General features: G+C 67.1%; 1 protein-coding gene across 1 annotated transcript; it reads left to right on the top strand.

Annotated features, from left to right (window-relative positions):
- The first annotated feature begins 1,948 nt into the window (after nucleotides 1-1,948).
- Nucleotides 1,949-14,646, top strand: LOC102450135 (myocardin-like). Its single transcript, XM_075915124.1, has 14 exons — nucleotides 1,949-2,107; nucleotides 3,274-3,381; nucleotides 5,973-6,026; nucleotides 6,269-6,327; nucleotides 6,665-6,740; nucleotides 7,211-7,360; nucleotides 8,022-8,179; nucleotides 8,949-9,062; nucleotides 9,402-9,649; nucleotides 11,199-11,325; nucleotides 11,516-11,854; nucleotides 12,168-12,296; nucleotides 12,489-12,543; nucleotides 13,070-14,646. The coding sequence occupies exons 2-14, from the start codon at nucleotides 3,327-3,329 to the stop codon at nucleotides 13,495-13,497; spliced, it is 1,992 nt and encodes a 663-aa protein (XP_075771239.1). The 5' UTR covers nucleotides 1,949-2,107; nucleotides 3,274-3,326; the 3' UTR covers nucleotides 13,498-14,646.
- The last annotated feature ends 605 nt before the right edge of the window (nucleotides 14,647-15,251 follow it).

Here is a 15,251-nt window from a genome sequence, read left to right as displayed (position 1 = left end):
CCTAGCAGTTGGAGTGGAGCTGGCCCGGGTGTCCGGCGCGTTCGGAGCCATGGCCTGGCTAGGTCTATATTTATTGATGGCGTCGGGCCAGGCGTGATTTAATGCTGGAAACTTTAGCTGGGGAAAGACGCATGAGCTCATCTCGCCGGGCTGCAGCCTCCCCCCCGGGTCCCTTCATGCCCCCAGCACCCAGCCCTGCCCCCCCAGTGCCCCTTGGCACCCATGCCCCACTCCCAGAGAGGGAGATCAGCCCCCCCAAAGCTGAGAGGAGAGAACCCAGGCCCCCCTGCTCGGCCCACTAGACACCACTGCCCCGCAGAGGGGGGTGGAACCCAGGAGGGCTGGCTGCCCCTCCCCTCTCCAGCAGGGGGCAGTGCCCACCCCATCCCCACACATTTTGCCCTGTGGCTGCTTTTGGTTTGGCAGTTTATCTTGCCATGCGTCAGCGTGGGGCTGGGGGGCCGGGTGGGAGGGACAGGCACTGGGGGCAGGGTGGGCATCAGCCTGGCTTTAAATACGCACAGCTGAAAGCGATCCGCAGTGTCAGTGAAATCCAGCTTGGGCCGGACGGCCGAAGACAGGTGCCACCTGTCGCAGGATCCCCCAGCGCCCCACTGCAGCCGCCGGCAAAGGGCAAAGGGCACCCGGCTGCCCTACACCCTGCCCCATAACAGCCCCTGGCTCCGACAGGCGTGTCCAGACGGCACCCAGTGTGTCGGGGCCCAGCGGCACCAGCCTGTGTCTGGGACCCTGGTCCCGGTGACTGTGTCTGGCCAGCGCCCGGCGGGTGGGGTCCTGAAATAGGACCCAGGAGTTCTGACTCCCAGACATGCCCCGCCCCCCCCCCAGTAAAGCCACTCTCAGGTATCTGGTTGTTGCATGCCCCCTGCTGGGTTCTCCCTGCCTCTGCAAGGGAGGTGGGGCCTAGTGGTTAGAGGTGGGAGGGGGGGGGCGTGAGAGCCAGAACCCCTGGGTTTTCCCTTGCTCAGGGAGCGGGGAGGGTGCTAGTGGTTGGGGGTGTGGGAACTAGGACTCCAGGGGTCTCCCTCACTGCAGGAGGGGGCACCTAGTGGTTAGAGCGGGGCATGGGGGCAGAATTCCTGGGTTTTCCCTGGCTCCAGGAGGGGGGTGGGCACTAGTGCTGGGGGGGGGGGGGGTCAGGATTCCTGGGTTTTCCCTGGCTCCAGGAGGGGGGTGGGCACTAGTGCTGGGGGGGGGGGGTCAGGATTCCTGGGTTTTCCCTGGCTCCAGGAGGGGGGGTGGGCACTAGTGCTGGGGGGGGGGGTCAGGACTCCTGGGTTTTCCCTGGCTCCAGGAGGGGGGTGGGCACTAGTGCTGGGGGGGGGTCAGGATTCCTGGGTTTTCCCTGGCTCCAGGAGGGGGGTCGGCACTAGTGCTGGGGGGGGGGGTCAGGATTCCTGGGTTTTCCCTGGCTCCAGGAGGGGGGTGGGCACTAGTGCTGGGGGGGGTCAGGATTCCTGGGTTTTCCCTGGCTCCAGGAGGGGGGTGGGCACTAGTGCTGGGGGGGGGGGTCAGGAATCCTGGGTTTTCCCTGGCTCCAGGAGGGGGGTGGGCACTAGTGCTGGGGGGGGCAGGATTCCTGGGTTTTCCCTGGCTCCAGGAGGGGGGTGGGCACTAGTGCTGGGGGGGGGGGGTCAGGATTCCTGGGTTTTCCCTGGCTCCAGGAGGGGGGTGGGCACTAGTGCTGGGGGGGGGGGTCAGGATTCCTGGGTTTTCCCTGGCTCCAGGAGGGGGGTGGGCACTAGTGCTGGGGGGGGGGGTCAGGACTCCTGGGTTCCCCCGGCTGGGGGGCGGGGGCAGCGCAGGGGCGGGACCCTGCTGAGCCAGCAGCGCGTTCCTGCCCGCGGGTGGCGGTGTCGGGTGACCAGCAGGTGGGGGCTTTTCACACGTGGGGGGGCGGTGGCAGCTGCCGCCCCCTTTCTCGGGGCAGCTGTGACATCACCGGCCCGAGCCGCCCCCCGCCCGCCGAGCCCGCCCGCCTCTCTCCGTCCCTCCCCCCTGCAGCCGGGCCGGGACCCGCGGGGAGAGACCGAGCGAGCCAGCCTGGGACGGGCCGGACAGCGACCGGGACAGTCACCGCGCGCTGGTGGGTGGGGCCCCGATCCCGCCCCCGATCCTCCCACTCGCACCCCTCGGACCCCCCAACCTTCTCTCCGTGCCCCCAGGTCCCCCCAACCTGCCCCCTGGCTCCCCCGATGTCCCCCACCTCCCCCGCCCCCAACCAACCCCCGTGTGCCCCAACCCACCCAGGGACCCCAACCTCTCCCCTGAGGCCTCCCTGATCCCCCAGCCCCCTACAACCTACCCCCCAGTCCCCCAACCTCGCCCCTGAAACTGCCAACCTGCCCCCGGGCTCCCCAATTCCCCCTGACGCCCCCAACCTGCCCTCAGAGACCCCCGCCCAACACCTAGACCCCCCAATCTTGACAATCGACCCCCAGGTCCCTCCAAATAAGCCCCTAGATGCCCCTGCTCCCCAATCCTTCCTGTAGATCCCCCCAGCTGGCTCCTCCCCCCCACCATAGTGACCCCCCAGTCAATTCCCCCTTCCCCCATCACTGCCCCTCAAACCTGCCCCAATATGCCCCCCACGACATCCCTGCCCTCAGGCATGCTCCAGATCCCCCTTCCCCTGGATGTCTGGACCCCCAAATCTGTTCCACTGGGGCACCCCTGAAATCTGCACTCTAGAGCCTCATGTGCCCCACTAGGTCTCCCCACACCCTGCTCTCTGACACCTGCCTCTCCCCCTAAATCTGGCCCCCAGCTATGCCTCCCTCTGAACTGTCCCATGCTGCCCCCACGGCGCCTAAATCAGCCCCCAGATCCCCTTAGACCTGCCCTTCACCTGCCCTCCTCCCCACCTCTGCCCCCCCCCCCCCAGATAAGGAGCAGGATGGGTGGGTTGGGGGGGGAGGGGGATTGACAATCTCTGTCCCAACAGGATTAGAACTGGAGGATGGGGGGAGGGCTGGGAGCCAGGACTCCTGGGTTCTCTATCCCTGGCTCTGGGAGGGATGTGGGGGCTAGTGGTTAGAGCGGGGAGGAGGACTGGGAGCCAGGACTCCTGGGTTTTCTCCACCGATTGGGAGTTTCTAAGAGCTCCTGTCCCCCAGACTCGCCCCGGGACCCCCTTTGAGTTTCGGGGTTCCTCCTTCAGGGCAGGGTTGCTCATTCCCAGGCTCCCTCTGTGACCCCTACATTCTCCTTCTCTCTCTCCTACCTGCTGGCTTGTCTTGGGGTCACCCCCAGCCCAGGGCGGCCAAGTGCCCCCCCATTCGTACTCGACACCCCCAGTCCCGACAATGACCCTGTTGGCCTCCGAGCGCTCCATGCTCATCCGCAGCAAGTTCCGATCTGGTGAGTGGGGCTGGGAAACGGGACCCTGGCGCCAGGGCTTCAGGGTCAGACTGTAAATCAGGGAGCTGGGACCCAAGACTCCTGGGTTCTCTTCTCAGCTCCCGGAGGGGAGTGCGGCCTAGTGGTGTCAGCGGGGGGGATGCTGGAAGCCAGGATTCCTGGGTTCTCTCCTCAATTCCCGGAGGGGAGTGCGGCCTAGTGGTGTCAGCAGGGGGGATGCTGGAAGCCAGGATTCCTGGGTTCTCTCCTCAATTCCCGGAGGGGAGTGTGGCCTAGTGGTGTCAGCAGGGGGGGTGCTGGAAGCCAGGATTCCTGGGTTCTCTCCTAAGCTCCCGGAGGGGAGTACGGCTTAGTGGTGTCAGCGGGGGGGGTGCTGGAAGCCAGGATTCCTGGGTTCTCTCCTCAATTCCCGGAGGGGAGTGTGGCCTAGTGGTGTCAGCAGGGGGGGGTGCTGGAAGCCAGGATTCCTGGGTTCTCTCCTAAGCTCCCGGAGGGGAGTGTGGCCTAGTGGTGTCAGCAGGGGGGGTGCTGGAAGCCAGGATTCCTGGGTTCTCTCCTCAATTCCCGGAGGGGAGTGCGGCCTAGTGGTGTCAGCAGGGGGGGTGCTGGAAGCCAGGACTCCTGGGTTCTCTCCTAAGCTCCTGGAGGGGAGTGCGGCCTAGTGGTGTCAGTGGGGGGGGATGCTGGAAGCCAGGACTCCTGGGTTCTCTTCTCAGCTCCCAGAGGGGAGTGCTGCTTAGTGGTGTGAGCAGGGGGGGCCGGGACCCAGGTGCCTGAGACAGCAGATCCCCTGTCCTGGGTCCCCCAGGCCTCATTCTGGCCTATCCTGAGCTCCTGCCTGTGCCAGGACGGCTGGGTCCCAGAACTGAAGCGATTCCCTGGGGGCGGGAGGCGGCAAAGGAGCCGTGGCTGGGGCAAATCCTACCATCCCACACAGCCACACAGTGCCAGGGTGGGGGGGGCAAACAGGGGACTGGCGCAAAGAGGGCAGCATGATCCTGTGCCCCCCCATCCTACCTGCCCCCCCCCACACACACACTGGGATCTAGCGCTCTGTGCGGCAGCCCCTGAGCAGCCAGGCCTTCTAAGCCAGCCCTGCGGGGGTTAATGATTTGGGATCACCCCGCCCCCGCCCCGGCAGATGAGCTGCTGCTTCACTTCCTGTCCTAAATCTCCTCTTGGCTGTTCCAAGCCTGTGGCAGCCACCCCAGTGCCAGCTGCAGCCTCGGGGTCCCAGCTTGAACCTGCAACGCAGCATCCCCCCACCCGACACTGCCCGGCTCCCCCCAGCACTGCCCCCCAGTGAGCCTCCCCACTGGGCCCTGCAGCACAGTGCCCACACTGCCCCCCACGTCCTTGGCAGCCAGGAACCCCCTGCTGGACCCCCACCCTGCTCCCTGCAGCACAGCGCCCCCTGCTGGACCCCCACCCCACTCCCTGCAGCACAGCGCCCCCTGCTGGACCCCCACCCCACTCCCTGCAGCACAGCGCCCCCTGCTGGACCCCCACCCCACTCCCTGCAGCCCAGCGCCCCCTGCTGGACCCCCACCCCACTCCCTGCAGCCCAGCGCCCCCTGCTGGACCCCCACCTCACTCCCTGCAGCCCAGCACCCCCTGCTGGACCCCCACCCCACTCCCTGCAGCCCAGCGCCCCCTGCTGGACCCCCACCTCACTCCCTGCAGCCCAGCACCCCCTGCTGGACCCCCACCCCACTCCCTGCAGCACAGCGCCTCCTGCTGGACCCCCCACCTCACTCCCTGCAGCCCAGCGCCCCCTGCTGGACCCCCACCTCACTCCCTGCAGCACAGCGCCTCCTGCTGGATCCCCACCTCACTTCCTGCAGCCCAGCGCCTCCTGCTGGACCCCCACCTCACTTCCTGCAGCCCAGCGCCTCCTGCTGGATCCCCACCTCACTTCCTCCAGCCCAGCACCCGCTGCTGGACCCCCACCTCACTCCCTGCAGCACAGCGCCTCCTGCTGCCCCCTCTTGTTCCCTGCAACCCCGTGCCCCCTGCTGCACCCCCACCCCACTCCCTTCAGCCCAGCGCCTTCTGCTGCCCCCTCTCGTTCCCTGCAACCCCACGTCCCCTGCAACCCCGCGTCCCCTGCTGGACCCCCACCCTGCTCCCTGCAGCCCAGCGCCCCCTGCTGAGCACCCCACGGCACAGCCCCTCCAGAGTCCCTGGGGCTACTGCATGAGTGGGGGGTTATATGGGATGGGGGAGGGCTGCTTCGGTGAGGGGGGGGGTCTCATGTTACTGGCTCCCAAAATAGCTCTGGCTCCCCTCACCCCAGCTGCCACCGCAGGACACCTGCTGGGGAGGGGAGGGACAAGAATAGAAAGGAGAGCCATGCCCCTCCCCCTCCTCTCCCTGCTCCCCTCCAGTGCCCCTCCCCCACCTGGCCCTCTCCCTCCACCCCGAGCCCATGTCCCACCCCCGGGCCTCCCATTGCCTCAGCACCACACTGTGGCAGGGAAGGGGGGCTCCCAGGTGACAGGGAGCTGGGGCGGGGAGGGGGAAGCCCCGGGACGTGTGGGGAGGGGATCCCCTGGGGGAGCGACTGATGACTCTTTCCCCTCCCCCGACAGTCCTGCAGCTGAGGATGCAGCATCGCAGAACCCAGGAGCAGCATCTCCTGACCCGTGAGTGGGCCCAAGGGGGGAGAGGCGGGCCTGGGGGAGGGGCTAAGGAGGACTGCTATGGGGGAGGGGTTGAGCAGGGCAAGAGAGAGGAGGGTCTGGGGCCTTAGGTGGGCTGGGAGCCGGTGGGTAACCAATACAGCACGGCTGGGTCTGAACCTCACACCTCCCAGCCCTCCTTGGCTTCTGGGGACCCCTCTCTGGCAGAGGGCGGGGGGCTCTAACCTTCCCATCTTTCCCTCCAGCTCTGACCAAGCCACCCCCAACCTATCTGGAGGCGAACGGGACCCCAGAACAGAGCCGGGTGAGCAAATGGTCCAGCCCCGGGGCAGGGGACGGCTGTGTCGCTGCTGCAGAGCAGCCTGGGTAAAGGAATATGAAAATCACCCCCACCCACAGGAGGGGCTCAGAGCGCGCTGGAGAGGCATTCAGAGTTGGGAGTCCAACGCCCAATGGACATGGGGAGAAACCGAGTCCCAGAGAGGGGCAGACGTGCATAGGAGAGAACCCACAGCCCTCTGCTCTAACCACTAGGCTCCACTTCCACTGGCAGACAGTGCTCCTGCCTTGCTCCCCCCAGCACCCCAATACCCACCTTCTTGCTGCTCTCGCCTGTAATGACCCCACCGCATCCCCTACAGGCCGACGAGACCCTGAAGGGGAAGGTCCAGAGGAGAACTCACAAAGTGGGGGCTACCAAGGGCCAGTTCACAGAAGGTAGGTGACACCTGGACACCTGGGACCCCAATCTCATCCCCAGCTCATCAGGAACCCCCCCAGGACAGCAGGGTCCCCCATCCCATCCCTGGCTCATCAGGAACCCCCCCAGGACAGCAGGGTCCCCCATCCCATCCCCGGCTCATCAGGAACCCCCCCAGGACAGCAGGGTCCCCCATCCCATCCCCGGCTCATCGGGAACCCCCCCAGGACAGCAGGGTCCCCCACCCCATCCCCAGCTCATCGGGAACCTCCCCAGGACACCAGGGTCCCCCATCCCATCCCCGGCTCATCGGGAACCCCCCCAGGACACTAGGGTCCCCAATCCTTTGCCCCAGCCCATCTCTGGCTCACTAGCCAGCCACCTGGGCCCCTGGTGTCCGAGTCCCACGATGGGCACATAGTCCTTGGATTCCACCCCCCCCCTTTGGCCTGTGCCCCTCACTCACTCTGTGCCCCTCCCCTGGCAGAGTCTGGGGGGGACCCCTCGGAGCGGAAGGAGAAGAAGACGCGTCTGGCCGAGGATCTGAAAGAGAAACTCCTGCAACGGCCGGGGCCGCTGGAATTAGTGACGAAAAACATCCTCTCCCTGGACGCCAGCCTTAAAGATGCCGCCAAGGGTACGGGAGGCGCAGGGTACCCCTGGGGTCTCTCCGGGGTGTGGGGCCTAGCAGTTAGAATGGCGAGGAGGGAAGCTGGGAGCCAGGATTCCCGAGTCCTGTCCCCAGATCTAACGCTAAATTAGTGCTTGATGGCGGGAGACACTTGGGAATATTTTACGGGGCCGGCTCGCGGGGGATGAGATATGGGGGAGTCTTTGGGCCCAGCGCCCCATCCGCGGCCAGAGAGGATTCTCAGGCGGCAGGTAGGACAGAAGGTTTATGTCAGCCCCGGAACCAGGACCATCCAGTTGGGGGTTGGGGGGGCCCTGAGCCAGGGCCTGGCTCGTGTCCTGCACCTCAAGCCAGCCCAGACAGACCCATTCCCTGCTGCCTGTCCTAGCCCCCCACTCTGGCTCCTCCTCCGGCCTTTGTCCGTCTTCCCATCCCCATCTTGCTATTGGTGCAGGGCCCAGGGAAACTGAGGCACACACACACATGGGGTTACACTAGGACAGCAGAAATCACAGGTGACAGAACAAGGTGAATGAAATCCCCGCTTTGTCACTGGGGCGGGGGGGCATCCCCTCTTGGGGGCGCCAGCGCCCATCCAGCCAGTGCCAGGGGCTGCGGGGAGGGGCAGATAAGAATTTCAGACTCTCTCTGATCCCCCCTCCCTCAGCTGATCCAGCCCCTGCCGCCCCGGAGACCTTCCTGTTCGACGAGGATCTCGGCAGCTCTTCATCGTCCTCCTCCTCCTCTTCCCCTCGTTTTGCCCCCTCCCCGGGGGGCACGCCCGGCAACCCATCCCCCTCCTTGTCCTCAGGGTCCACTGCCCAGGTGAGATGGGCATGGGGGAGCCCGGGGCTGGGCTGGCAGGGGCTGTGGGGTGGGAGTGAGGGGCACAGGCAGGGCTGGGGGGGGGCAGGGCTGGGCTGGCAGAGGCTGTGGGGTGGGAGTGGGGGGCACAGACAGGGCTGGGGGGCAGGGCTGGGCTGGCAGAGGCTGTGAGGTGGGAGTGGGGGGCACCGGCAGGGCTGGGAGGCAGGGCTGGGGGGTGGGAGTGAGGGGCACATGCTGGGCTGGGGGGCAGGGCTGGGGGGCAGGGCTGTGGGGTGGGAGTGGGGGGCACAGGCTGGGCTGGGGGGCAGGGCTGTGGGGTGGGAGTGGGGGGCACAGGCAGGGCTGGGGGGCAGGGCTGTGGGGTGGGAGTGGGGGGCACAGGCAGGGCTGGGGGGCAGGGCTGGGGGGTGGGAGTGGGGGGCACCGGCAGGGCTGGGGGGCAGGGCTGTGGGGTGGGGGTGGGGGGCACCGGCAGGGCTGGGGGGCAGGGCTGTGGGGTGGGGGTGGGGGGCACCGGCAGGGCTGGGGGGCAGGGCTGTGGGGTGGGAGTGGGGGGCACCGGCAGGGCTGGGGGGCACGGATATAACAGCTGAGCTGCGTTTCTGCTGCCCTCTGGTGCTGGTTTTTAGCACGGCTGGCACCTTGCGGTTCCCAGGGACAGGACCTGGGGGGGCCATTGTATCCCGGTTGGGGGGCCGGGGCCAGGACGTCTAGGTCCTCCCCCGCTCTGTGACCCCTCGGTGTTTCTGGGCCCCTCTCCCGGCAGCCGGAGCTGCAGTTGACCCTGGAGTCCCAGCCCCCCTTGGCGCCAGCCTCGGACCCCGATTCCCAGCGTCCCGGAGGCGGCCCCCCAGCGAAGGCCCAGACTTTGCTGCCCAAGGTAAGTGTGGGCCTGGGCTGTGCCATGGGATGGGGATCGGTGGGGGGGGGACTAGGTATGGGAGGTTCCCATGGGCCTTGGCGAACTGGGATCCAAGCACAGGGGAGTTGGGGGGATGGATTTGGGGGGGCCCAGCCACACCCCAGGGGGGGAGGGTTCTGGGGGCAGGAGGCAGCGGGGGAGGGGGACCAGTGTTGAGATGCCTCAGCCAAGCAGTTGGGGAGCCAGGATTGGGGTGTCGCAGTTGGAGGGCGGCCAGAATTGGGGGGTACCCGTAGGGCGGTGGGGGACAGGGTCCCTATATGGGGGGGTCCCAGCCAGGTTCTCCCCTTCCCCCAGGCCTCCCCGCGACCCAAGAAGACAAAGGACCCCAAGCCCAAGGTGAGGAAGCTGAAATACCATCAGTACGTGCCCCCCGCGGCTCGGCCCCCCCGGGCCCCAGCCCCCCTGGACGCCGCCTACGCCCGGCTGCTCCAGCAGCAGCAGCTCTTCCTGCAGCTCCAGATCCTGCAGCAGCAGCAGCCGCCGGCCCCTCCGGGACCATCCCCAGCGCTGTGTGTGCCGGCCCTGCACCCCCTGAGTGCCAGGTACCCCCCAGCCCTGCACCCCCTGAGCGCCAGGTACCCCCCAGCGCTGTGTGTGCCGGCCCTGCACCCCCTGAGTGCCAGGTACCCCCCAGCCCTGCACCCCCTGAGCGCCAGGTACCCCCCAGCGCTGTGTGTGCCGGCCCTGCGCCCCCTGAGCGCCAGGTACCCCCCAGCGCTGTGTGTGCCGGCCCTGCGCCCCCTGAGCGCCAGGTACCCCCCAGCGCTGTGTGTGCCGGCCCTGCGCCCCCTGAGTGCCAGGTACCCCCCAGCCCTGCACCCCCTGAGCGCCAGGTACCCCCCCAGCCCTGCGCCCCCTGAGCGCCAGGTACCCCCCAGCCCTGCACCCCCTGAGCGCCAGGTACCCCCCAGCGCTGTGTGTGCCGGCCCTGCACCCCCTGAGCGCCAGGTACCCCCCAGCGCTGTGTGTGCCGGCCCTGCGCCCCCTGAGCGCCAGGTACCCCCCAGCGCTGTGTGTGCCAGCCCTGCACCCCCTGAGCGCCAGGTACCCCCCAGCGCTGTGTGTGCCGGCCCTGCACCCCCTGAGCGCCAGGTACCCCCCAGCGCTGTGTGTGCCGGCCCTGCACCCCCTGAGCGCCAGGTACCCCCCAGCGCTGTGTGTGCCGGCCCTGCACCCCCTGAGTGCCAGGTACCCCCCAGCGCTGTGTGTGCCGGCCCTGCGCCCGCTGAGCACCAGGTATCCCCCAGCCCTGCACCCCCTGAGCGCCAGGTACCCCCCAGCCCTGCACCCCCCGAGTGCCAGGTACCCCCCAGCCCTGCGCCCCCTGAGCGCCAGGTACCCCCCAGCCCTGCACCCCCTGAGCGCCAGGTACCCCCCAGCGCTGTGTGTGCCGGCCCTGCACCCCCTGAGCGCCAGGTACCCCCCAGCGCTGTGTGTGCCGGCCCTGCACCCCCTGAGCGCCAGGTACCCCCCAGCGCTGTGTGTGCCGGCCCTGCACCCCCTGAGTGCCAGGTACCCCCCAGCGCTGTGTGTGCCGGCCCTGCGCCCCCTGAGCACCAGGTATCCCCCAGCCCTGCACCCCCTGAGCGCCAGGTACCCCCCAGCCCTGCACCCCCCGAGTGCCAGGTACCCCCCAGCCCTGCGCCCCCTGAGCGCCAGGTACCCCCCAGTCCTGCACCCCCTGAGTGCCAGGTACCCCCCAGCCCTGCGCCACCTGAGTGCCAGGTACCCCCCAGCCCTGCACCCCCTGAGCGCCAGGTACCCCCCAGCCCTGCACCCCCTGAGTGCCAGGTACCCCCAAGCGCTGTGTGTGCCGGCCCTGCACCCCGTGAGCGCCAGGTACCCCCCAACCCTGCACCCCCTGAGTGCCAGGTACCCCCCAGCCCTGCACCCCCTGAGTGCCAGGTACCCCCCAGTGCTGTGTGTGCCGGCCCTGCACCCCCCGAGTGCCAGGTACCCCCCAGCGCTGTGTGTGCCGGCTCTGCACCCCCTGAGTGCCAGGTACCCCCTGATCCCCCTTTGAATCCCCTCCATGCCCCCATTGCTGAATCTTCCCCCCTCTGACTCCCGCTTATTCTCTGTCCCCCGCAGTATTTCCCCGGATCCGGTGATCAGCTTCGCCGCCCCCCCAATCACGCTGGCAGCCCCTCCCACGCCCCCCACCCCACCTGCGCCCCCCAAGCCAGAGCTGCTGCCTGCCAACCTGGACGATCTGACAGTGAGTGGGGGGAGGTGGGAAATCGGGGTGGGGGGGAGAGACTCTGTTCCCTTTTCCGCTTACCCCTCCCTCCTGGGGCGCCCGGCTGGGGACCGGGAGGGTGGGGGAGGCGCTGTGGGGTGGGGTAGGAGGTTGGGGGTAGGAAGGACCAAGGCCCCAGTCCCTGCCACTCGTCCCCCCTCGTCCCCAGGTGTCGGAGCTGCGCCAACAGCTGCGCCAGCGCGGCCTGCCGGTGTCGGGCACCAAGCCGGCCCTGCTGGAGCGGCTGAAGCCCTTCCAGGTGCGGGGGGCCCCGGGGCCGCCCCCCCCAGCCCTGCCCCCCGCCGAGCAGGCGCTGCGGGACAAGCAGCGGCTCATTGACAGCCTGACTTGGGAGCTGCACCGGGAGCAGCAGGAGGCCGACGGGCTGCGGGAGGAGCTGCAGCTGCACAAACGCCGGCGGGGGGCCCCCGAGGCGGAGCCGCCCCCCCCATCGCCCTCCGCCGGCGAGACACCCGAGGGCACAGCGCCCAGGAGAGAGGGTTTCCTGGTGAGAGCTAGGGGCGGGGCATGTGAGTTGGGGGCGGGGCATGTGAGTTGGGGGCGGGGCACGATGTGGGGGGGAGGGGAGGTGTCCAATAGGAGGGGTGCATCAGTGGGCATGGGCGTGTCATAATAGAAGTGGGCGGAGCCGAGAGGAGGGGTATCTGAGGCAAATGGGGAGGAGGTGTCGAGGAGGGGCATAACGTGTCGGGGAGGGGCATTTGGAGGGAGGCGGAGCCATGCCCAGGAGTGGGGGGAGCCATAGGGCAATGTGGGGAGCGGGGGGAGAACCTTAAATTTATCCCCCTCCCCCCCCTCAGGTTTTCTGTCCTCCCTCCTGTGAGCCCATTGGAGAGGACCTAGAACTGCCCCTGCAGATCACGGCCAGCCCCGCCCCAGCCCCCCGCTCCCTGGAGGAGGAACTGCAGGAGGCCATCCAGAAAGCCCAGGTACATGTGTGGGGGGGTGTCCTGGTAGAACCAGCCCCCTTGCGCCCCACCCCAGAAGCAGGCGCATCTCAGCACCAGGCGAGGGGTCCCTATGTGCCCTGCCCCCACACCTCTTCACATTGGCTGTGTCCCAGCGCTGGGTAAGGGGTCCCAACTCTGCCCTTCACCCCTTTTCTCCCTCCCCCTCTGCAGCTGGTCCCAAGTCAGTCGATCCAGGACATCCTGGAGGAGCCGCTGGTGTGTCCAGGTGAGACTCGGAGACCCTCACTGGGATCCTCCCCCCTTGCTTCTGTCACTGCCCCCAGAGCCCGTAGGGGACATCATGGGGCAAGGGCCCAACAGGGGGCGCTGGACTGCAGTGAGCAGGGTGAGGGTCCTGCTGGGGCTGCAGGGAGTGGGGCCAGGGCCAGCAGGGGGCGCTCAGCTGCAGGGAACAGGGTGAGGGCCCAGAAGGGGGCGCTGGACTGCAGTGAGCAGGGTGGGGGTCCAGCTGGGGCTGCAGGGAGTGGGGCCAGGGCCCAGCAGGGGGCGCTCAGCTGCAGGGAACAGGGTGAGGGTCCAGCAGGGGGCGCTGGGCTACAGGGAGCAGGGTGGGGGCCAAGCAGGAGGAGCTGGGCTGCAGGGATGGGGGGGCAGCAGGGAGCAGGGTGGGGGTCCAGCCGGGGCTGCAGGAAGCGGGGCCAGTTCCTAGCAGGGGGGGCTGGGGTTCTGGGAGAGGGCAGGGGGCCATTCAGCATCTCAGGTCTCTCTAACTCCCCCCACCCTCCCTCCAGGTGATCTGCTTCCTGTGGACACCCCCTTGCTGTCCCCCACGGAACCACACCAGCCCCTCTCCCCCCTTGACCAGCAGGGAGCACCCCACAAAAAGCCCCGTCACAGCAGCCAGGCGGCCCCGCCGGCAGCCGCCATCTTGGATTTCCCCGGTCACTACGACTTCCTCACCCCTCCCTCGTCCTCCTCCTCCTCCCCCTCGGACTCCCTGCGCGGGGTCTTCTCCCCGGAGCCACCGGAGGGGCCCCCCTCGCCCGGCCCCCGGCCTGCCTTCGACCCCGTCGATTGGCTGGAGGCCCTGACGGCTGGCCCGGCCTCGGGGCTGGGGCCTGGGGCTCATGGCAGCAGTAGCATCTTCTCCACTGACTTCTTTGACTCGCCTGACCTAAGCGTCAACCACATGATTGACCTGATGGTGGAGCAGTGGTAGGGGGTGCGGGCCGCTTTGGCCCCGCCCAGGCATAGCGAGCCCCCCCAGCACCACCCCAGGGATGCCAACCCATCTCGCCAATGCAAGCGCCATCTTGGATGGGTGACGTCAACTCCAGGCGCCATCTGGATTGAACCACTGTTCGGAGTGACTTCCTGCCGGGCGCCTGCTTGGATAGGTGGAACCATTGTTTGGGGCGACCTCAAGTCTGGGCAACATCTTGGATGGGGGACATCAACTGCAGGTGCCCTCTAGGATGGGTAGAACCCGCCATCTTGGATGGGTGGCACCACAGTTTGGAGTGATGCCAACATTGGGCAACATCTTGAACGGGTAGAACCATTGTTCAGGCTGACAATGAACTCCTGGTGCCATCTTGGATGGGTGACATCAACTCCAAGTGCCCATCTTGGATGGGTGACATCAACTCCAAGTGCCCATCTTGGATGTTTGGAACCATTGCCAAGGGTGATGTCAACTCTGGGCACCATCTTGAATGGGCGAAACCATTTTACTGGCTGATGTCAACTCTGGATTCCATCTTGGACAGGCTAAACCTTTGCTATTTTGGTTGTCAGTCTCAAGGGGCATCGTGGAGGGATCACGCTGTTGATGTTAAGAACGCCACGGTGGGCACCTGCCATCTTCTATGTTACACCGTACGTGTTCAGGCTCCCGTGAACGCCAGCCGTCGTCTTGAATGGGTTAGGCCAGCGGGCGGGGGTGAGGCCAGCTTCTACCACCCTCTCCCATGGGTGGGCGCACTGACATTTGAGTGACGTCACCTCGAGGCGCCATCTTGGGTGGGTCCAGTCATTGGTGCTGGGGGTGACGCCGCGTCTAAATGCCCTTTTTATGTGGGTCGTACCATTTCATTGGATCTGAGTGGATGGCAAGGCAAGGCAAGGCAACGCCACCTGTTTGATGCTACCTTTGCCTCCAGTGTCTGATTGACCAGAGAGAAGGCCATGGAAGCCATCTGAGTTGGACTGTACCATCTTTGGACCTAGCTGGGTTGGTAGTGGAGAGGCCAACTCTAGCCGCCATCTTGGGCAGCTCGTACCATTTTTGAACAATGTTTAAAATGAACGTTTTACGGGCGGACGGGTGGCGAAAAGGGGCTGCAAATGCCACTTTGGTTGGATTGTACCATCTCTGAGGCTAGTGTTTTATGGGGGCTGCCTCACTCCCTCTGCCCCGCCGTTAACCCTTTCAGCCCCTTATCCTCCCTCCATTATGTTCTGGAGCAAGGGAAAGGGAGGGGACCCCCCCCCAGTTTCCACCCCCCCCCACCTGCACCCCAACCTGCCCCACAGCCTGAGAAGCCCTCACCCCACGCATGGATCAGGATTTTGCCCCACTGGCCCTTTTCACTCCTCCCACTGGGACTGGGTCTGCTCCTCCTCCCACAGCCCTTCACCCCCCTCCTTACACCCAGGCCCCCCCCACCTGCTGGCCACTGATAGACAAGGGGGGAGGATCTCTGACCGCTGGTGAGGGGACGGCTCCCTAAGGGGGCTGAGCTAATGAGGGGTCCTGTCAGGCCGTGGGGGTGGGGGGCTCACAGTGGCCAAAGGCTGCTGAGAAATTTGGACGGACAAAGGCTCATCAAAAAGAAGTAGGGCACTGCTGTGGGGAAGCTCACAGCAGGGCAACTGGACTCCTGCCTGCTCCCCAGGAGAGCTCCCCCAGCTACGGCTCTGCCCCCACACTGCAGGGCTCCCTGGGGGGGGGGGAGCCTGGCTTGAGGCACT

Source organism: Pelodiscus sinensis, unplaced genomic scaffold, assembly GCF_049634645.1.
Source record: "Pelodiscus sinensis isolate JC-2024 unplaced genomic scaffold, ASM4963464v1 ctg34, whole genome shotgun sequence".
NCBI classification, from domain to species: domain Eukaryota; kingdom Metazoa; phylum Chordata; order Testudines; family Trionychidae; genus Pelodiscus; species Pelodiscus sinensis.
The sequence above is the reverse complement of the archived record's forward strand: the minus strand, read 5'-3'. Positions and strand labels throughout refer to the sequence as shown.